The sequence below is a fragment of the Gopherus evgoodei genome, chromosome 21 (assembly GCF_007399415.2).
Source record: "Gopherus evgoodei ecotype Sinaloan lineage chromosome 21, rGopEvg1_v1.p, whole genome shotgun sequence".
Classification (NCBI taxonomy): domain Eukaryota; kingdom Metazoa; phylum Chordata; order Testudines; family Testudinidae; genus Gopherus; species Gopherus evgoodei.
The window spans coordinates 8,222,516-8,245,528 of NC_044342.1; the positions used below are offsets into that span (position 1 = coordinate 8,222,516).

At 51.3% G+C, this 23,013-nt stretch overlaps 1 protein-coding gene and 1 long non-coding RNA gene across 3 annotated transcripts; one reads left to right on the plus strand and one right to left on the minus strand.

Moving 5' to 3' along the window:
- Positions 1-917: 917 nt before the first annotated feature.
- Positions 918-20,476, minus strand: LOC115637974. Its single transcript, XR_003997394.1, has 3 exons — positions 20,410-20,476; positions 3,403-3,577; positions 918-1,922 (listed from the first exon to the last, which is right to left on the minus strand). It is a non-coding gene; the product is annotated as an uncharacterized LOC115637974 (long non-coding RNA).
- LOC115637961 (tetratricopeptide repeat protein 5-like) lies at positions 14,751-22,800 on the plus strand. Of its 2 annotated transcripts, none has more exons than XM_030539564.1 (10): positions 14,751-14,867; positions 17,365-17,497; positions 17,899-18,110; positions 18,412-18,559; positions 18,950-19,041; positions 19,150-19,206; positions 19,616-19,762; positions 19,857-20,071; positions 20,433-20,577; positions 21,401-22,800. In XM_030539564.1, the coding sequence occupies exons 1-10, from the start codon at positions 14,817-14,819 to the stop codon at positions 21,518-21,520; spliced, it is 1,320 nt and encodes a 439-aa protein (XP_030395424.1). In that variant the 5' UTR covers positions 14,751-14,816; the 3' UTR covers positions 21,521-22,800. The 2 variants fall into 2 exon arrangements, with proteins under 2 accessions (XP_030395424.1, XP_030395423.1); XM_030539563.1 differs by having other exon boundaries at positions 14,753-14,867; positions 18,409-18,559.
- Positions 22,801-23,013: the final 213 nt, after the last annotated feature.

Genomic DNA, 23,013 nt, shown 5'->3' on the forward strand with positions numbered 1-23,013 from the left:
TCATGCCCATACTCTATTGGCAAACACCAAACGCTCATCAGTAGGAAAACATTGCATAGCTGCATTGTCAAAAGGGGCATCACCCAAAACAAAAAATCCTGGGTTGATGTGTGAACAGACACCTCTGGTAGTCACTAAATCCGTATTGGTGGGAGGACAGAAATCTGTGTTGGCCTATGTCATAGCCTATAATGGCATATGCAAATAAGCCATCTACTGGCACCTGTGAAACTGCCATTGGTGCACCTCACACCTGCACTGAAGGCCTTGCAGAAAAGTACAAATACACTTTGGAAGTAGTTGCCTTAATACAGAAGTGGGCAAACTATGGCCCGCAGGCCCCATCCAGGGCTCGCAGGACCATCCTGCCCGACCCTTGAGCTCCTGGCCAGGGAGGTTTGACCCCATCCCCTCCCCGGGTGTCCCCCTCCCCCACAGCCACCTGGCTGCACACGCAGGATGGCTTGTGCCTGCCCACCTTCCAAGCTTTCCAATAAGCCTGTCCTGCCTCTCTGAGCAGCATGGTAAGGGGGGGTAAGTGGCGGGAGGGTTGGGTAAGGGGCAGGTTGTCCCGGGGGGCAGTCAGGGGACAGGGAGTGGTTGGATGGGGTGGAGGTTCGGGGAGGGGATGGTCAGGAGATGAGGGGGCATTGGATAGGGTTGGGATCCAGGAGGGGGCAGTTAGGGGAAAAGGAGCAGGGACGGTTGGATAGGGAGTGAGGTCTTGGGGGGGCAGTTAGGGGCAGGGGAGTCCCGGGAGGAGGTGTTCAGGGAACAAGGAACAGGGGGGTTAGATGGATGGGAGGTTCTGAAGGGGGCAGTCGGGGTAGGAAGTGGGAGGGGGCAGATGGGGTGGGGGCCAGGCTGCTTGGGGAGGCACAGCCTTCCCTGCCTGGCCCTCCATACCATTTTGCACCCCCAATGTGGCCCTCAGGCCAAATGGTTTGCCCACCCCTGCCTTAATAGCCATATACTTCCCCATCAAAATGTGCACACACAATTGATTAGCCCAAGATCACAAAATGAATCTACAGAGACACAGGGTAGGTGAAGTGATATCTTTTACTGGAACAAGCAGAGATGGCCGTGAGGTGGACCTTAAGGGATCCAAAGGCTAGATGCTGGTCCTTTAGGAACATCAGGTAGTCCAAGATGCACTGGATTGGAGCCTGAAGCAGGGGCACCTGCCTCTGAGCGCACCAGCTGGACAACCCTGTCCACTTGGCTTCGAAGGTGAGCCTAGTTGACAGCTTGCAACTTTCGAGAAGCACCTGTCTTACCGAGTCTGAACAGGCGCATTCAGCATCCAGGCTGTGAGGCGGAACGACTGAAGGTCCGGCTGCAGGAGACGACCATGGTTCTGAAAGATGAGGTCAGCGCTGAGAGGGAGATGTCATGCAGGGGAGCCTGGATTGACAGGTCCAGCAGGGTCGGGTACCAACACTGATGATGCCAGGCAGAGGCTACTAGACATCTGCCTTGTCCTGGCGGACCTTCATGAGCACCTTGTGCATCAACAGGAAAGGAGGGAAGGCATAAAGCAGCTGACTCGACCATGTGATCTGGAAGGCATCGGCTATTGAGTCAGGACTGCGGCCCCGGAAGGAATAGAATGCTGGGCACTTCCTGTTGGTCTACAAAGTGAACAAATTGACTCAGGAAAACCCCCAGGTGCAGAAAATGGAATGAATGATATCCAGACATATCGACCATTTGTGAGTGAGAAAACGCCTGCTCAGGCTGTCTGCCAGAAAGTTCTGGACACCCTGCAGATACGAGGCCTCAAGGCTGATGGAATGGGCTAAGCATAAGTCCCACAGAAGGAGGGCTTCTTGGCAGAGCAGCGATGAGCAGGCTCCGCCTTGCTTGTTCAGATAGAACATGGCCGTGGTGTTGTCCATTAGAACTGCTACACAGTGGTCCTGCAAGTGAAGGAGAAAGGCTTGGCATGCAAGGCGTATAGCTCTGAGCTCTTTGATGTTGATGTGCAATGACAGCTCACTCTTGTGACCGGTGCCACTTGGATACTGCCACGATGGAGAGTGGCGCCACAATGAAGAGCAGTGCCACAATGGAGAGCATTGTCGCTCAGAAGACCAGTGCTGCGATAGGGAGCGGTGCCATGTTAGAGAGAGGTAGCCATGGCGACAGCCCACTCAGTGATCAGTGTTCCATGCGGCGGCCATCTGTATGGTGCTGTGAGGTCACTGAACGAGACCCGGACCTCAAGCGGGACCACGTTCCAGCAGTCAACCATGACCTCGAGTGGGTGCGGATCCAAGAGCGGGGCTGCGAGACCAGTGTCACAAGTCTAACCGGTGCCGTGAGTCAGACCAGTATCTGGGGTGGTGCTAGGACTCGGAATGATGCCGGGACTCCAAGCGGCATGGAGACGCTGGTCTAGGAGCCGAGAGCCTGAACATCGCTGGCTTGCCCTTGGAATGTACCGGAACTCAGGCCAATGCTGGGGCCGTAGGTACCGAGGCTGTCATTTCAATGAGCCCTCTAGTGGCCTCAAAGGTATCTGGAGTGGAGGACAGGACCGCCGGCAGCCTTTTTTGTGCCATAGGCAGTGGAAAGTCCCACCCTCGAAATACCGCCAACAACCGTGGCAGCCAGATGTTTGGCCACTGCGGTCACTGCCCCTCAAATCTCAGCGCCCTAGGCGAGGCAGTCGCCTAATGGGTTGCGCTGGCCCTGGTAGAGGGCAATGTAATCTCCTCCACTTGAACGGCACCCTGTGCTGGGCTGGCATGTTGCTCGGCCGGGGCTGGAACAACTGCTTTGACCCTAATTGGGGGTCCTCACCTTAGTGATGCTGCTAACTCCTCCTCCCGATGTTATAGCTTCTCTACATTGGTGGACAAGTCTAGAAAACCTCTGCACAGGGGGTTTGTTCCAGCAACGATCACCAATGCTCATGCTCACCAAGGACGCCTCCCTAATCGGTTGGGGAGTGCAACTCGGGGTACACAGTGCACAATGCCGGTGTTCTGCATCAGAGATGCACCTATACATAAATCTTTTAGACCTCAGATCAGTGAAGCGAGCATGCCTTCACTTTCTTCCCCTCATAAAGAACAAATCTATTCAGATCATAACAGACAACATAGCATGTATGTACTACATCAACAAACAAGGGCAGCTCTTCTCCCTCTGGGGCTCCCCATCAATAGACCCCTTTGCCACAACTCAGAATAGAAAATATTGCTTGTTTTGCTCCAGAGCAGGACTAGGGACTGCATCTCTAGGAGACACTTTTCTCATCCCGTGGAACAACCCTCTCCTGTATGCCTTCCCACCAATACCTCTGTTACACAGGTTCTTTGGAAGATCATAGACGACAAGGCCCGGGTCATCCTTATTGCCCCGGCTTGGCCAAGACAGACTTGGTATCCTTACCTACTCAGCATGTCCTCCTGTCACCCATGGGCTCTCCCCAACAGGCCAGATCTCCTTCCCCAGGCCAACAGACGGGTTCTTCACCCCCAGCTCCAAAGCTCCACCTGACAGCCTGGTTCCTTCATGGTTCCAAACCCGTGAACTAGCCTGTTCCAAGCAAGTCCGATACGTCCTCCTGCACAGTAGAAAAGACTCCACTCGTAAAACCTACCTGCAGAAGTGGAAGCGTTTTGCCCTCTGGTGCTCACATAATAACTTAACGCTCAATACGGTGACCATCCCGAGCATTCTAGACTACCCCTGAAACTAAAACAGGGCGGACTTTCGTTCAGCTCCATCAAAGTGCACCTGGCGGTGCTTACCACCTTCCATGACCTGTTAGGTTATTCACTCTTTACCCAGCCCACCATAAAACAATTTCTCATGGGCCTGCAAACCTCTACCCTGAAATTTACCCAGTGGTGGCTAAATGGAATCTTAACCTCGTTCTTCACGCTCTCATGAAACCTCCATTTGAGCCTTTGACTATGTCCTCTCTTCTCCATATGACTATGAAGGTAGCTTTCTTAGTTGCAATAACATCAGCAAGGAGAGTAGGTGAAATAAGTGCCCTGATGGCCCATCTTCCCTACACAATCCTCTCCAAAGACAAAGTCACTCCTAGACCACATCTTAAATTTGTCCCTAAGGTGGCATCCACCTTCCACCTTAACCAACCTATATACTTACCTACTTTCTATCTCAAACCTCACAAGACTCCGCACGAGGCAACCCTGCATACTCTCAATGTCAGGCGAGCAATCGCTTTTTACTTAGATAGGACCAAGCCATTTCATAAATCTCCACAACTCTTTGTCTTCATCACCGAAAGATCGAAAGGTACGGCTATCTTTAAACAATGTCAGTTCAAATGGATCTCTGACTACATCAGATCCTCTTACCATATTCAAAATATTCAACTATCCAAAGGCATTAGAACTCATTCCACTCAAGCTATGTCGACATCCGTTGCCTTCCTACATAACGTACCCATTTCTGACATCTGTAAAGCGGCTTACATGGTCCTCTGAACACACGTTTGCCAAACATTATGCTATCACGCAAGATACCACGGCAGACAGCATAGTAGGCCATACAGTACTCTCTACAGTACTCACTGTTGCATCTCCAAAGTTCCACTGACCATAGTGGGAACTGCTACACATTCACCTAGAGTGGAGCACCCACAGGGACAGCACTTGAAGATGAAGGGGAAGTTACTCACTTTGCAGTAACTGAAGTGCTTTGAGATGTGTGTCCCTGTGGGTGCTCCACTCCCAACCCTCCTCCCCTCCACTTTGGAGTACTCGCATACTCGCTCCATGGCAGAGAAGGAAATGTAGGGGGTGCAGGACACAGGCACTTAGGAATATTCCAACGAGATGGGAGACACCAACTGAGCGCCTACGTCACTACCAGGCACTGCTACCGAAAATCTCCGATCAGTGGCACCGGGACGCATCGACACATAGAGTGGAGCACCCACAGGGACACACATCTTGAAGAATTTCAGTTACTGCAGGGTGAGTAACTTCCCCTTACCACCTGCAAAGGTACCAGAACAGTTGGGGCCAAGTAAGCTGGCTGGCGAGCAGGGAGGCACTGCAAGGGGACCGCGGCACAGAGCTGGCAGTGGGAAGCAGCAAGCAGCCATGCCCCCACATTGCTTCCCCCAGCGCATGCCCGTGACGGAGCCTCCTTTGCCACCAGGCTACCTCCTCCAGTGGCATCAGCATCAGCAGTGGTGGCAGCAACAGAGGTGGTGATGGGCAGCAAGAGCACACCCAGAGCAGTGTGAGCTACACCACTCCTCCCTCTCCCGCTGCTGCTCCTGCTCCACCGCTCCGGAGCAGTAACCCCCCAGTTCCTGCCTTGCACAGGTTAGTGGCTGGAGTAGGGCACGTTTCCCCACCTCCGCACACCTGCAAGCCCCTGTGCGGCACCCCGCGGAAGGAGGTTCCTGCTCAGCCCCAGCGGGAGGATCCCTGCTCCCAAAGGCGGAGGGGCTCCACTGGCCCCCTGGTGGGAGGAGAGGGCTGCAAGTAGCGTTTCACTTTGCTGCCAACCCCCTACCAACTCCTGCACACATAGCCCGGAGCCGCCGTGTCCCCAGCCAGCCCCTTCAACTGCTGTTCTGAGCCTCACTTCCCTTCTGGGGCATGCACCCTGCCCCCTCCCCGCAGGACCTAGATGCAGCTCCCCTCCCAGGAGAAACACAGAGACCACAATCCACTCCTGCCCCCAGATCCCAACACCCTGGAATTACTATGTGCTGCATCCTCTCCTTTGGTGTGTATATATGTATGTAGGGTGTGTGTGTGTGTGTGTGTGTGTGTGTGTGTGTGTGTGTGTGATTGTGTCAGTATTAGAGCTTATTCAAAGGTCTGTAACTTTTTTAGGAACCTTTTTTTTGGTGGGGTGGGGAGCATGCTGGAGGTGCTCTACCTCAGTAGAGTCAGTATCTCTCCTCCCTAAATTTTTCCCTCTGTGATGTGTATTAAAGAGGGTCCTAAATACCCACTGCCTTTTTCGGGTTATTACAGGACTTGCCTAGTTGAGCTGTGGAACTTTTTTCTCTGTACAGCACAGAGGTCTCTGCAGAGAGGAATGTTTCAGCTGATCTAAATGTGATTTTGGTGAAGGTAAGGCGAGGGTGCTGTCTCTTTGGACAGAGGAGAGGGCAAGAATTAACTTTTCAGCCAAAATGAAAATGCAGCAGGCAAAAGTCCATGTTTTGCTTTCATTGTACAGAGGAAAGAGGGAGAATCATAGCAGGTTTCTGTTGCTGAAATGCATTTTCTGTTTTTATATTTCATGCTGATGCACAGTACCTTGTGTAGTAACTATCAGTATCCCAACTGTTCTCTGTTGAAGGGTTATTATGGCAGCAGTCTGTTCCCTCTTCTTTTCTATAGCATCTCTGGTTCGGTGCAGTGTTAGGGATATAGGTAATGGTACCTATTGCAGTGGTAATGAGCAACTCCTTGACGCTTCCCAAAGCACTCTGACAAATATGAATATAAGTATTGCAGCAAATTTTCAAACATCCCCTTTTCCTCAGAACATATGATAAAGGGTAAGATTGAAAGAGGGGGTAGGGAAACATGCAATTTTCTGCAATAATTCCTGCTTTCGGGTTTAGGTGTTTTTGTTTTGATTGGAGGGGAGAGGAATGAGGATGGGGAGAGCCTTGGGGAGGGGCCAGAGCCTCAGGGGGAGGGGGCAGAGCAGGAATGTCCTGTTTTCAGACGTTGGAAAGTTGGCAACCCTAGGTGGGCAGCGCAGGCTGGGTAGGGTCACACCTGCCAGTATTTCACGTGGCTAAAGTTGGATGGGTGCTGCCTCCAGGGGAAAGGAGGCCTGGGGATGTGGGGGGGGGGCTAGGTGTTGCCTGGAGGTGGAAGGCCCCTGAGGGGTCAGATGCTGCCCCCAGAGTGGGGGGAGTGGCGAGGGGAGTTGCAGAGCAAGCCTGTTCCATACTCACCCTACAATGGCAACTTCTGTCCTGTGGGGCTGGCTGGGCTAGGCTCCCCGCTCCAGGTGTTGTGCTATGGCTCCTGGTGTATGGAGTCACAGCGACGTTTGTGTTTGGCCTGGCTGTATCCCCACTCCCGCCTCAATGGGGTCAGGCTAAATATGAGCATTGCTTCTGTGACACTACACCCCATATTCATCATGGGGGGACAATTATGATGATTATGACATAATTATGATGCAATTTGTACAAGATGAATCATTTGACAAGTCATTGGAAAAGTTATGATTTGCTGAATATGATTATCCTATTTGTATGTATGTACCATTTTTGTGTGTAAAGTTATGAATATTGACTATGTATCTGTATTTCAAATGTAGTTACACCTGGGGAGTGAAGAACACTTGGGAAGATGCTGCCAGTTTAGGTAGCTGATTGGGAAGGGCCTATTCAGGGTATTGGGCCATTAGGAAAATCAACAGGCCTTAGGAGAAGCTTATTTCTCACCTGGTGAGCCTTCCTGAGAATGCACCAGACAGCCCATAAGTAATGGCTGCTATGACTCTGCAAGGGTATGTGACCAGGGCACATGACTGTGACCTCCATTTTGGATACCTGTATTTTTCCACAAACTGGTCTGAGACCCAAGTTTGAAACAAATGGTTTCTGCTACATGGAGAAGCTGTATAAGGCAGGGAGTGACATCATCGACTGTTCTTCACTCCCCCACAACTCAGCACCTGAGAGAAGCTCTGGAAGAAAAGGACTTGGAATGGGGGTGGGGAGCCCAAGCTGCAAAGCAAGTGCAGCTTGTGCCTTGACAACCTGCAAGCCTGCTTGTATCATCAGTCAGGGTGAGAACTAGCTAATTCATATCCAGGCTTTCTAGTATCTTAGGCTCAGTTTGCATTTTTGTTTATATACTAGGTAATCTGCTTTGATCTGTTTGTTATCCCTTATAATCACTTAAAATCTATCTTTTTGTAGTTAATAAACTTGTTTTATGTTTTAACCTAAACCAGTGTGCCTTTAAGTGAAGTGTCTGGGGAAAAATCTCAGCTTGGTTAACACAAGTCTGTTGCATATTCCTCTCCAGGTAATAAATTTATACTGGTTAAGTTTCAACCAGAGAAGGGTAGTATAGCTCTGGGGTCCTAGGCTGGGAAGCTGGGGGTATCTTGGCTGTAGCCTCTCTATTGCTGTTGGTTCATGCAGTGTTTGGTCAGCCTGCATGTAACTGCAGCTGGGTGTGTCCCTGCCTGTGCAAATGCTGGTGAGAGTGTAAGTCTGGGAGTGGTCTACAGCTTATCACAGCAGCACAGTGTGAGAGGGAGCCCAGGCTGGTGTGTCAGAGGGCTCAGTGGAACCCCAGTTCCAGGTGGCACCCCAGGGGGAACCCATCACAGCTTCAACCCATGTACCAGGAGTCAGGGTGTTGGTGTCACCAGGTATAAATCTAGGTAACTCAGGAAAGTGGTAGATCACAAGTGTCAATGAAGCCCTCCTGTTGTAGGCCTTAGTGAACCATTGTTCCTCCATGTTCAACATTTTGTGTAACGTAGTGTAACCTAATGTACTAATAGTTGCAAAAATGTAATGTTAGCAGTTAGTTTTTGGTTGTAACAGCCAGTTCTCTGCTGTAATATATTGAAGCTAGGCTGAAGCAAGTTTCAAGGCCACTTTTAGATACAGCATACATGTCTCTGCAGCAGAAAGGGGGAGAGGGAGGGGGAAAACAAAGAAATGTGTGAGAAGAGAATGCTGCAGCTGGACAGAAGAGGGAGGGGAAACGGGGGATTGCTAGTCAGCAAGAAAAGTTCTCATGGATATAAAGGAACAGACTGCTTGTTTTAGACGTGCTTGATTTGTGTCATTCTCCCTGCACCGCTTTGAGATCTCAAATAAACTTGGTTTGCTTCTCCACCCTGGTGTGTTTATTGGCGCGGCACACCAGGCGACGGACCCCCCACACACACTGTTGCTTGGCCTCAGGCAGTTATCTGCCAGCAACAAGGGCACAACACCTGGAGCAGGGAACAAAGCCCAGCCAGCCACACAGGACAGGAGCTGCTTCAACCGGGACGTAGCAGTGGGAGTCAAAGAATCAACGCATACTACTAGAGGTCTGGAGGGCTGCCACCTCTGAGATGCAAAAACATGGGACAGCTGCGATTATTGGTGTCACTCTGGCATAACCCTAGGTAACTCGGGAGGGTGGTAGACCACAAGTGTCAATGAAGCCCTCCTGTTGTAGTCCTCAATGAACCAACGTTCCTCCATGTTAAACACTTTGTGTAACCTGGTGTAACCTAATGTACTAATAGCTGCAAAAATGTAGTGTTAGCAGTTAGTTTTCGGTTGTAACAGCCAGTTCTCTGTTGTAATACATTGAAGCTAGGCTAAAGCCCGCTCAAGGCCATTTTAAGATACTGTATACATGTCTCAGCAGCGGAGAGGGGGGAGGAAGGGGGAAGACAAAAGATTGAATGAGAAAAGATACTGCAGCTGGATGGGAAAGGAGGGGGGAGTGAGAAATCAGCTAGTCAGCACGAAAAAGTTTTGTAGTAAACAACTGGGATATAAAAGGAAGAAACTGCTTGTTTTAGGGGGGCAGGATTTGAGATTTTCTCCTTTGCACCTTATTTGAGCTCAAATAAACTTGGTTTGCTTCTTCGCCCTGGTGTGTTTATTGGCGCGGCACACCAGGCGACAGACCCCCCTGCTCTTGCTTGGCCTCAGGCAGTTATCTGCCGGCAACAGTTCTTGGCGCCCAACGTGGGGCATTGAGGCTAAAATTAGCCTTGCCTGGATCCCTTCTGGTGGTCAACGGATTGCGGCGACGACCGACGCCCAGCGTGCACCGGTGACTTCACTGGGGGCCTCGGCGGAGATGCGGTGTGAGCAACCCCAGAGGGCACAAAGGTGCAACGCGCTCGAGTAGTGGAGAAGCAGTGTGGGCGACAGTAAGGAACCGGTCCCTTGGATAAGGTAGGAACAGTCCAGTAGTGTGGACTTAGGCCCGAGGCTGGGAACGCCCAGTCATTGTAATTCCCATTAGATGATAGAGCGTCATATAATGGATCAAGGGCATGGTATGGGGTGCCAGGTACGGTGTACACCCTTAAAATGCATTCTAGTGAATTGGAAAGTGATTGGCTAGGATCCAATGACTAAGAATAAACTGAAAAAGTTCTGTACAGTAGACTGGCCTCAATATCAACTAGAGGACCAGAAAAGGTAGCCACCGGAAGGATCACTTAATTATAACACGATCCTCCAATTACTCCTGTTTTGTCAGTGAATGGGTAGTTTCTGAAGCTGTTTGTATGGAGAGCTCTTGTAAAAATCCCCCACCATAGCTCCTGTTCTTCCCCTGTCTGGCAGAGTGCAAGGATTCAAAAGCAGGTTAGGGATAGTGCAGGGACAAAGGAGGGACCTGTCTAGAAAGGGGAGACCCTATGTCCTAGTGCACTCTCTCCCTGTTGTAGCTAATAAGCAAGATCAGATGCAGAATGGTACTGGAGGCCAGTGTGAGTGACTGTTACCAGAAGACACCCAGAGTACCCTGTGAAGCAAAAGCTCATGACCAGGACTACTCTAATGCAAGCCCGGTAACTAGTGGATTTTTAGGAGGTCCGACCCATGGTGGGCTGACTCGGCCTGGCATCATCCGGTGAGGAAGCTGCCTGGGTCTAGGAGTGTGTGTACCCATCTTCCCTCCCCCTTTCCTTTCCGTGTGGGCTACTGACAGTCTGATCATCTCACTGGAAGCAATCAGAGTAAGCGGCGCCGTCTCCCAGATACTAGCCAACGCTCTTTGCTGAAGGGATCGTTCAGCAAGAAAAGCAGGATCGGGCCCAGGGGGGCAGGCAACAGACAGAGATATTGGAAAACAGGTTGGAAAACTTTAAGGGTGTAGTGGAAGGAAGGAGTCAGTAAGTGTAAGCATAGGGATTTCAAATACCCAGGACTTACTTGGAATGGTGAGTTAAGTTGATAAAAGTGGCTGTTGGGAGACAAGCAAGTGATTTAAGGGAGAGTGAGAAGTGAACTCTGTAGTTGCGGGAGGGAACAGCAGTTGAACTTTGTAAAAATGCTAAAGAAAAAAAGTTCTTGGTGTCTGTGAAATGTTTGTAAATAAATTCAGGCAAAGAAATTATTGGATTGCAATCATTTAATTTGGCTATGAACAATTTAGTTAAATTAGCTGAAGAATGTATACAGTGCTATGTAATTGAAAACTTAGGCTGCCTATGAAACAAATACAAGAAACTATGGGGTAATTCCTCTGTTTTGCCTGAAATCAACAAGGGTATTTGTATATTTTAAGCGATGATTGTCTGCCCAGAAAGGGTAGACCTCTGTTTTTTTGTCTTTCAGATAATCAGAGAAAACTGATGCCAGCTGAACAGCATTCAACATACCATGCATTTACTGGCACAATAGGAATTATGTTTTGTGTTCTATATTCTGTCTTGCAGTGTTTATCTTGTGGCCGGAATTTTTGTGTTTAATATTTTTATAAAATAGTCTAGTTTAAAATCAAACAAAAAGGTTAAATTAAAATGCAGATACTTGTTTTTTTTCAACTTGGAATACAAAGTGTTTGAATAAATCAGGAGAATGTGATATACTAAGGTCTAATGCATTTCCTCAAGGAAAAGAAATTTCATTGGCCAAACTGTTAATTGCAAAAATTGTTGTTAAAATTTGCATATCCAACCGTCTTTGAAAGCAAAGACATGAAAAGTTAACCCACTCCCCATATTGTACATGGGATCCTTCTGGCTACCTCAGATCTCTAGCCAGAGGGCTGGGGATGGTGGGAAGCTACTGGACTAGAGGTTGTATTAAGTGAACTCCTCAAAGTGGGTGTGCTTGTCCTGGCTTGTTGCTCCAAAGTTCTGTAATAAGGTTATTTTAGTGGAAGGGTATATGTGGCATACATTGAATAATAAGACTATTGTACTGTATAATGGCAATGTTTATGTGTTTGTTGTTGGAAAAAGGTGTATAAGTGAAAAGTGGAAGTTTTCCTTTGTAGGTTAAAAGAAGCCAAGAAAGGAAGAAGGACAAACAACAGAATGAGTTAACTGGAAAAAAAGAATTAGCTAGCAAGCTCAGGCTATAGATAAGACACTGACTCCATTCAAGGACACTGCTCACAGTTAAGACTTGGCTAACAGCTAGGAAAAGGAGGGCTTGAATTTGCCCACGCAGCTATAAGGGTTGCAAAACACTGCCAGGCACTAATGAAATGTTAGGTTTCTTTTCTCACAGGTAAAGAAGAGCTACCCAAAGACCCTAGCAGCCCTGCCACTCCTTGGAATCAAGAAACTGGATTGATGTAAAGGTCCACCAACGAAAGTCTGCTCTGGCTCCACCCTGGAAATGGAAAGGCCCTTATTAAGTCCCGGTGACTACCAACATCGCTGTAAAATGTCAAAGACTGACTGCTTGGATCCAAGATTCTCACTGCAAAAAGACCCCTCCACATCGGGAAAATTCTCCTACTGATGATTAGCCTATTTCATCTTCTAGCTCCACTGTGCCTTCTGGACAGTAGGGAAAAAGTACAAGGTGACGTGCTAGTAACCTCTCCCTTATCCACTGACAGATCTACTGTGCCTTTGAATTTTTCTAGAAGAATCAAAACCATTACAGGGTGATGTACTGGTAATCTCTCCCCTATAGGATGCTGCACCATGGCTGTTCTGGGAAAGAAGAAGGAACACTCGCTCCACTGAAATTGCCAAAGTCCAGGAATTCCTGACTAGAAAGGACATTAAGAACTGACCCTGGTGAAGAAACAAAGAATTATACACTGGTGGGAGGACATTTGTGGGACCCATGTTTGGGAATGCGGTATTAATTGGATTTTGGGGTTTATTCTACAGGCTGCGCCCTGTGTTTTGGATAAATCCTTCAACATATATAGCTCTCTCTAACTGGATTTTAAATAACAAGTACCCAAAGAGTTTGTTCTGCTACTAGAAATTTTACCCGTATTGAAACCATTCCAGTGACTAATAATGTATGCTATTAATGGGAATGCCTTTTGACAGTACCTGAGAATAGTTAAATAACAGGTGTATTATAGTACTACACCAAGAAAAAATGGTGTTGAATATAACTGAGGCTGGGAAGGCATTGCAGTGGGATCTAGTATGTTTAGGAATTCGGGATTTCCTGAATGACCAGCTGATGGCCATTCGGAGTAATCTTGAGTACCAGACTTGGCCCACTGCCCTTACCGATGCATCAGGAATACCATCTGATCTGTGATCATGGAGACATATGTGGACACTTCCTGGGTGGAAGTGTGGCTTCCCAGGGCAGGGTGTGCGCCCTTATAGGGGATGAATACTGTACGTATGTCCCAGAAAGTGCACAGGATATTAACAAGCACATCCTGTCAGCCAAACAGGCTTTTGAACAGTGGAAGGCCTAGGAAAGGAAACCTACTATTTCTGATTCCCTCTGGGGCTGGTTACTCAACCTGGGAGAACTAGGGGAAGGTATTGTTCACCTCCTGCTCACTGGTGTGGTGTTGTGTATTGTTACTCTTCTCTTGCTTGCTTGCTTGCAAGCACTCCAGCTCCCTAGAGCTTAATCACGTTATCCTTTAAATTTGAGAACACTCAGCCAAAAGTTTGTTGAGTATTCTCAAAGGAGGGAGTTGTTGGTGTCACTCTGGCATAACCCTAGGTAACTCGGGAGGGTGGTAGACCACACGTGTCAATGAAGCCCTCCTATTGTAGGCCTCAATGAACCAATGTTCCTCCATGTTAAACACTTTGTGTAACCTAGTGTAACCTAATGTACTAATAGCTGCAAAAATGTAGTGTTAGCAGTTAGTTTTCGGTTGTAACAGCCAGTTCTCTCTTGTAATACATTGAAGCTAGGCTAAAGCCCGCTCAAGGCCATTTTAAAATACTGTATGCATGTCTCAGCAGCGGAGAGGGGGGAGGAAGGGAGAAGACAAAAGATTGAATGAGAAAAGATACTGCAGCTGGATGGGAAAGGAGGGGGGAGTGAGAAATCAGCTAGTCAGCATGAAAAAGTTTTGTAGTAAACAACTGGGATATAAAAGGAAGAAACTGCTTGTTTTAAGGGGGCAGGATTTGAGATTTTCTCCCTTTGCACCTTATTTGAGCTCAAATAAACTTGGTTTGCTTCTCCATCCTGGTGTGTTTATTGGCGCAGCACCCCACGCGACGGATTCCCCCCGTTGCTTGGCCTCAGGCAGTTATCTGCTGGCAACAGGATGGTCCTGAGCCTATCACACTGGACAGCTGATAGCTCCCAGACCGACTTCCCAGGACAGATATGAAGGGACAATCCTGGAGAAACACAGACATTGCCCACTCCTGGGATCCCTTTTTAATTCCATATCCTGCTAGAGCTGCCAATGTGGGGACCCCAGGCTAGGTTGCAGAGGGCTGGTAAATGGAGGGAGGTGTGGGGACCAATGCCAGCAGTGTGTGTGTGTGTGTGTGTGTGTGTGTAGGAATGTAGGGATTGTGTGTGTACAGGAGGAAGAAATGCAGGGGCTGTGTAGGATGTTGCAATACAGGAGCTGTGGGGGAGGCAGCAATCAGGGCTGTGTGTGTGCAGAGCAATGCAGGGGCTGTGGGGGTGCAGTGCAGGAGCTGTGGGGGGTGTGTGCAGAGCAATGCAGGAGGTGTAGTGCAGTAGCTATGTGTGTGCAGAGCAATGCAGCGGCTGTGAAGGGAGGTGTTGCAAGGGAGGGGCTGCGTGCCGAGTGTGGGGAGGGAGGTGAGCGCCGAGTGCCGTATTCCCCCGCCCGCCCCGCAGAGGTCCCTGCTCTCCCCGCAGCCCGGCCAGGCTCGCCCTGCAGCGCGCTCAGCCGAGGCGGGGGGGGCGGAGCTCGGCGAACATGGCTGCGGAGGGAGAAGGAGGAAACCGCCAGGCCGTGCAAACCCTGCAGGTACCGGCTGGGCTGCTGCGCGGCCGGGGGGGAGCGAACTGTGTGTCTGCCGGTTCCTGGGGGCTGTGAGCGAGAGCGACACACACAGAGCAATGCACTGATACACTGACCCCCCGATACACACACACACACACACACACACAGCAGTGAACAGACACACCGACCCCCCGATACACACACACACACAAAGCAGTGCACAGGTACACTGACTCCCCGATACACACACACACACACACAGCAATGCACAGACACACTGACCCCCCAGTACACACACACACACAGAGCAATGCACAGATATACCGCCCCCCGATACACACACACAGCATTGCACACACTGACCCCCCTGATACACACACACACACACACACACACACACACAGCCGATACACACAGACCAATACATAGATACACCGACCCTCCCGATACACACACACACAGAGCAATGCACAGACACACCGATACACATCCCCCCGATACACACACAAAGACCAATACACAGATACACCGACCCCCCCGATACACACACACAGAACATTGCACAGATATACCGACCCCTTCGATACACACACACACACACAGCAATGCACAGAGACATTGATATACACACACACACAGAGCAATGCACAGATACACCGACTGCCTGGGCATAGGCACTTAGGGCTACATAGATAAATGCACACACATACAGACACACACAAAGCAGTGCACACATATGCACACCAATCCATACACACACACGAGAAAAGCACAGATACACACCAATGCCTGCACACACAGTGGTACATGCACTGATCCCTGTGTGTACACGCATTCTCTCTTATCCCTGCACACATACCAGTGCACACTGATCCCTGCACGCACACAATGCCTCCACACAATGATACACACACACACTAATCACTGTGCATCCACACCAATACTCACACTGATCCGTGCACAAACAGAGAGATGCGCACACGCACACACACACAGCCTCGCCCTATATCTCCTTACACTGCCCTCTGCCTTTGCAGTTCCTGTGTCTGAATTAACCTCTCCCTTTTGCCATATGTTTTTCCCTGCACCCTCTCTCTGAGCATCTGGGTGGGTTTAGCCATTTTCCTTTTGCTGTTTAAAGCCCCAGCCCAAGATGGGTGCAAATAACTGGCATGTAATGGGAAACAGCCTGTAAAATGCGCTGGGATGTAACATTTGTACACTGCCTTGATTAACTGTGCACTGGGTTTGTAATTAAAATCATTAGCAGAGGGAGGAGGGAGGGGTCTGACTGTCTTGGGGTCACTGAGATTTGGGGCATTAAGAGGCTGGCTGGGGCACTAGACTTGGGTCCCATTTCCATTTCCACTTCCACCGTTGAGCTTGGGGAAGTCACTTCCCCTCTGTGCCTCACTTTCCCTGCCTACAAAATGGGGATAATGGTCATTCCTTTGCCTGTTTACACAGGGGAGCTTTTCGGAGCAGGATCTGTCTCCCACCGTGTGCAGTGCCCAGCACAATAGGGGGTCTCTGTCGGGGTCTGTGCAGTGCCTGGCATAATGGGGCCCTGGTCTCGGTCGGAATCTCTGCAGAGTCAGGCACAATGAGGGCCCTGATCTCAGTTGGGGTCTGTGTAGCACCCAGCACAATGGGGCCCTGATCTCAGTCGGGGTCTGTGCAGCACCCAGCACAACGTGTGCTCTGACATTGGACAAGTGCTACCATAAAATGGATTATTAATAATAACAGTGGTGAAAGCCATGAGAGACTGCAGAGTGCAAGGCCTGTACATCAGCTGGTAGGGCTCATATCTACAGATTGATCCTCTGGGCACTTTGAATGACACCTAGGTGTGATCACGGCCTCACTGGTTACCACACAGACCCCTAATAAGATTGAGGTTCTGTTGTGCCAAGTGTTGCCCAGACCCACTGAAGTGAGGGACCCTTGTGCTGGGTGCTGCACAGACCCACAGTGAAACAGTGCCTCCCTGAAGAGCTTGTCATCTAAAATGGATGAGATCAGAATGCATATTGGATTGGGAAGCCCAGTTCCCATTAATTAGCGTTTTGGGACTGGGATGCTGTTCTGTTCTGTGCTTGTACAGCATCTAGCGCAGAGGAGTTCTGGGCCATGACAGGGGCTCCTAGGCACTATGGTAAAACATCTAATGGGAACTGATTTCCAAATTCCTCAGCCAGCTTTGAAAATCCCAATCTAGGCAGGAAACTGAGAGACAGAGAGATTCAGTTACATGGATTTGCAAATGAGCCTAATTGGCTTTCAGTTGCATTTGGGGGCTTCATTCCTTTAAAATCCCTAGCCTAGTGACTTACCCAAGGTTACTGGTATAGTCTCTGGTAAAGCTGGGCTTTGAACCCTGGTTTTGTGAGTGTTAGGCTAGTGCTTTAACCACCAGGCTACGTGCCCCCTTAGGCAGCTGTGGCTGCTAGGGTGTAGTTTACCGATGTGATCATTCCCACCCCTGCTCCTCTCACCCACCTTTCCCCCATCCTCACAGGAATTGGTCGATGGCCTGTACTATTTCCGGGATCACTACTTTGAAAGCCACAGCGTGGAGGATGCTGGGAGAAAGCAGCAGGATGTGCTGGAGGAAATGGAGAAAACGCTACAGCAGATGGGCGAGATAGATGGTAACTGGGTATAAGAGGGAAATGCACCCCCTGCCCTAAAGGGGAAAAACTCACATCCCATTCCCCACCCCCATGAGCTAGCCAGACCTAGGGCCGGATTGGATCTGGAGCCCCTTAGAGGGGAAAATCCCCATGCCCCATTCCTCACCCCCTGAGCCAACTAGTCCCCCGCCCTGGGGCTGGATTGGAGCAGGTGACCCTAGAGGGGTAAGGACGAGTGTCCCATTTCTCACCTCCTGAGCCATTCAGCCCCCTGCCGCGGGACTGGAGGCGAGCTGATGTCCCCAAGAGGGGAAGGGCCCCTGCCCCATTCCTCACCCCCTGACCCAGCCAGCCCACTGCCCTGAGGTGGGGATTTGTGCCACAGGCTATGCCCTCCCTTTGCGTCTCTGTCTCTCCAGGTTGTTCCCAAGGCCGAGCTTGGGCGCTGATGCTGAAGGGGAAGGCTCTGAATGTTACACCCGACTACAAGCCCCAGGCTGAGGAGCTGTTGGCCAAGGCTGTGAAACTGGACCCGGAGCTGGTGGAAGCCTGGAACCAGCTGGGCGAGGCCTACTGGAAAAAGGGCGACATCACAGCAGCCTACACCTGCTTCTCTGGGGCCCTGGGGCATGTGAGTCCCACCCCCAGGCATCCCGGTGGGCTGGTTTGGCCGATCCTAGGGGGTAGAGAAGGGAGAGACCCAGTTGTCCGATGGGGGGCTGGGTAGCTGGAGCCAAGGGGCTGACCTGGTGGAGGGGCGGGGGGCTGATTCCAGGAAGGGGAGCCAGGGTTGGCTGGGCCGAGGGGCCAATTCAGGAGAGGGGAGGGAAGGGGAGCTAGGGCTGGTCAATCTGAAGGCAGAGAGGGCATGGGTGGGGAGGCGGGAGGCCGGGCTGAGGTGCTGACCCTGGCTCCATGTCTCTCCCCAGCAGAAGAACAAGGTCTCGCTGCAGAATCTGTCCATGGTGCTGCGGCAGCTGCGAGCCGAGAGCACAGAGCAGCATGCCCAGAATATCATGGACAGTGTCCGGCAGGCCAAGCTGGCTGTCCAGATGGATGTGCGGGATGGCCGGTCGTGGTGTGAGTGACAGCCCCTTTCTCTCCTCCAAGCATTGCTCCTGCTCACTCCCCGCTTCAGAGAACACTGGGACCCTACATGGCACCAGCTGGGAGCTTCTCAGTATGCTCTCCAACTTCCTGCCCGTCACCTGACTCGGGGTAGAATAGTATACCCCGGCGATATCACTGCAGTCAACCCTCCATTCTCAGCTGTAGCCATCCATTCTCCTCAGCTATATCCCTCCACCCATCCATCCTCAGCTATAGCCATCCCTCCACCCATCCTCAGCTGGAGTCATCCATCAGTCCTCTATTCTCAGCTATATGCCTCCAACCAGCCAGCTGTTCATCTTCTTTGACGTCCTCTGTCCATTTGTTGTCTATGCTATCCTTTGTGTCTCTCTGCCGCAGACATCCTGGGAAATGCCTACCTCTCGCTGTTCTTCAACACAGGCCAGAACCCCAGTATCTCCCAGCAGGCCCTAAGTGCGTATGCCCAGGCGGTAGGTACTGCCCTGTCTTCTAGTTGTTGCAAGGGAGCCATGTGCTGCAGGGAGCAGGGAAGAACGCTCAATGGGGACGCTCTGATAATGATTTCCTCTCCATCCTAGGAAAAGGTGGATCCTACAGCATCCTGTAACCCAGACCTGCACCTCAACAGAGCTACGGTGAGAAGGTGGGAGGGAGGGGAGTGGAAGGTGTAACCAAAAGGAGTCAAGGTCTCAGAGGGGCACTTTGCCCTGGGAGGCAGTGCCAGCATCAGTTCCCCAGTGTGGTTTTAGGGGCTCTGTGTCCCTGTGTCTGCTGCCCCCTGCTGGAAGGCATGAGCTCTGTACTTTCTGGTCTAACCGTTAGACCCCACTCCCCTCCCAAAGCCAGGAATTAAACCCAGGAGTCCCGATTCCCTGCATGTGCTGCTCTAACCTAGTGGGCTTCCCCTTATCTCCCTCACACCTTGAGCCAGGAATGGAAACCAGGAGTCCTGGTTCCCAGCCTCCTCACTCTAACGCACTAGAGTCCTTGTGCCAAGCCCCACTGCTGTAACCCTCGCGCTGTGCTGTGTTTCTCTTGGGTCAGCTGCATAAATATGAGGAGAATTATACGGAGGCCCTGGAGGGGTTTTCCCGTGCGACAACCCTTGACCCAGCCTGGCCCGAACCCCAGAAGCGCCAGCAGCAGCTTCTGGATTTCCTGGAGCAACTCACCAGCCTCCTGGAGAACAAGGTAGAGCATCTCTTCTCCTCCCTGCTCTCCCCTGCCCGGCTTACAGGGAGACATGTCTCAGTCAGTGACCCTGCCCTCCTTCCTCCCCCTGCAGGGCAAAGTGAAGGTTAAGAAGCTGCAGAGCATGTTGGGAAGCCTGCGCCCATCCCACCTGGGCCCCTGTGGGGATGGGCGGTACCAGGGGTCCTCAGGCCATAAGGTGGCACTGGAGCATCGGCTCCTGAGCGCCTTACAGCCGGGTGTGAACACTGGGGCTGTAGTGCTGGGCAGGGTGGTCTTCAGCCTCACCACGGACGAGAAGGTGCCCTTGTGAGTACCACCTGTCCATCCATCCATCTGTAGTGCTTTTTGTTGATGTTGCCTATCCTCCTGCTGTCCATCTGTCAGTCCTGAGCTATGTTGATCCATCCATCTTGCTACCCATCTGTCAGTCCTGAGCCCTGTTCGTCCTGCTGTCCATCTGTCAGTCCTGAGCTCTGTCCATCCTTCTGTCAGTCCTGAGCTCCATTCACCCACCCATGTTCCTCAGTGCTGTACACCCATCCAACCATTCTCATAGCCATCCATGTGGCCTTCCATCCATCCATCTATGCATCCTCAGCACCATCTGTCTGTCCCCTCACCTCCTGTCCCATCACCTTACTCACACTCTTGCCTGGTTTTCTGGCAGCACGTTCGGCCTGGTTGACTCCAAGGGCCCCTGTTTTGCTGTCACTGTCTATAACATGGTCCAGAGCTGGGGTGTGCTCATCGGCGACTCAGTGGCCATCCCTGAGCCGCACCTCCGGCATCACCACGTCCAGCACGAGGGCAAGGTGAGTGTGACCCGGTCCTCCCTGCCCCAGGCTTAGTGCTGGAGGGATTCCTAGGCCTGGCCCTGCGGGAGGAGGGATATGGGAATTCACCAGAAATAGGTTGATACAGAACTGTAGCCCTTCTTCAGTTTAAGGGTTAATCCCCACCCTTTCCTCATGCCCCTCCCTCCACCTGTTTCTTCCCACCCGCACTGCGATGGCTGGAGGCATGAATGAACTCTACACTTCCTGTCTGCTAAGTACATCACTTCCTATGTGAACTGTTAGACCTCAGTTACAGGGCCATGGATGCGAGAGTGATGGGGCCTTTCTCACAGCATGGTGGGGGCGATGTGTCTTTCTCAGCCCCCTTTATATGGGGTAGAGGAAATGCCTTTAAATTGGGGGACGGGGGTTGCAATTCCCTACCCCAATATTCACCCCTATGTCCAGGGAAGCAGAAGCCCACTAGTTGCCCAGCAGAGAAAAAGTTAATTTTGACTCTGTTGCTGGGAGATTGGGCACCTACTCCCTCACTAGAGCACATCTCAGTCTTCTGCAGGAAGGTGGGAGGACAACACACTGGCTCTTCAGGTTTTTTACAGCTGCCTATGGGATTTGGGCTCCTGACACCTGTTAAATTTGGGCAACTAGATCCCGTAGGCAGGTTTGGAACCCTCAGCACATGAAATGAAAATCACCATCAGTAGGAGTTAACAGTGGAATTTGCCCAGCCTCATAGATGGGTGGGGAAATTTCAATCCATGATGTGCAAACATCCATCATAGGATTCCAGAGCTAACCGCCCTTCTGACTGACTTCTCTGTCTCCACGGTACCCCCAGAGCTTCTCCTTCCCTGGGATCCGTGTGGAGACCCCACTCCTGCTGGTGGTGAATGGCAAGACGCAGGGACCTGGCACCCAGGCGGCAGCTAGAGTGGCATACCGAGTGCAGAGCGAATGATGCTCTGGGGAGAGAATGTGCAAAGATAGCTTCTTGCCCTCCCTGCTACTGGAGGGGTCAGACTTATCCTGCTGTTTGCTACCCTCTGGTGGATCCCATGAATATAATGGCTTAGAGAGGCTTGTAGGGCCGACAGGGGATTTACAACTGGGTATTGGGGCAAAGGATGGGGACTGAGAATGGGGTGATTCCCCCCCTCCCCCCCCGCACGCGCACACACAAAGAGGAACAGAGGTCCCTCTTTTCCCATCCTCTCTCCACTCAACATGGCCATCTCTCCCATGGCAATGAGCTCTACCCAAGCTCTGCCCCTGGTACCCCAAAAAACCACTCCAGTGGGCTGATCCCAGGTGTGAAGAAATTGCACTGGGACTAGGAGACCCCTACCAAGCCCACCAATGCCTCCTTCATCAGCACCTGTGCTCTGCCCTTTCTCCTCCTCTCCTTTTCCACACTCCCCCTTCCTGTCTCCTTCCCATGGGCTGGAATCACTGGCCCTGATCCCCCTCGGTTTGTCTGGCTTATGACGTAGGGACAGTCAAAGATGATTAAAGGGTGTTGTAGGTGCCTAGTCCCTGTGGGTTTGGGGGTCGGACTTTTTTAGGGCCCTTTCACAGCAGGTCTGGCCCGAGGCCCTGCTCTGTGTGTGTGTACAGAGCGGGTCTGGCCCGGGGGCCCTGCTCTGTGTGTGTGTACAGAGCGGGTCTGGCCCGGGGGCCCTGGTCTGTGTGTGTACAGAGCGGGTTTGGCCCGGAGGCCCTGCTCTGTGTGTGTACAGAGCGGGTCTGGCCCGGGGGCCCTGCTTTGTGTGTGTACAGAGCGGGTCTGGCCCGGGGGCCCTGCTCTGTGTGTGTACAGAGCGGGTCTGGCCCGGGGGCCCTGCTCTGTGTGTGTACAGAGCGAGACTGGCCCGAGGGCCCTGCTCTGTATGTGTACAGAGCGAGTCTGGCCCGGGGGCCCTGCTCTGTATGTATACAGAGCGAGTCTGGCCCGGGGCCCGGCTCTCTGTGTGTACAGAGCGAGTCTGGCCCGGGGCCCGGCTCTCTGTGTGTACAGAGCGAGTCTGGCCCGGGGGCCCGGCTCTGTGTGTGTACAGAGCGGGTCTGGCCCGGGGGCCCGGCTCTCTGTGTGTACAGAGCGGGTCTGGCCCGGGAGCCCGGCTCTGTGTGTGTACAGAGTGGTGGTATATTTATTATGGAAGGTTTGTTTTGTTTTATAATTTTATACGTTTAAAGGTTTGGTTTTTTAATTTTGTAATGAATAAAATCTGTTATCGAAGAGGTTCATGGTCGGTGAGTCGTGTCAGTGCATTCATCCTCCTACACAACCACCTGTCTGTCTGTTTCTTTAACTACTGTTCGATATCCCCAATGTTTCGATTATTTCTCTCGGGAAGGCAAATGGAGATGCAGCCCTGATTAGCTCTGACTCTGAGCAGCTGGTCAGGCTCCCAGGACTATGGCAGCCCCATAGTGCAGAAGGAAAACTACTCA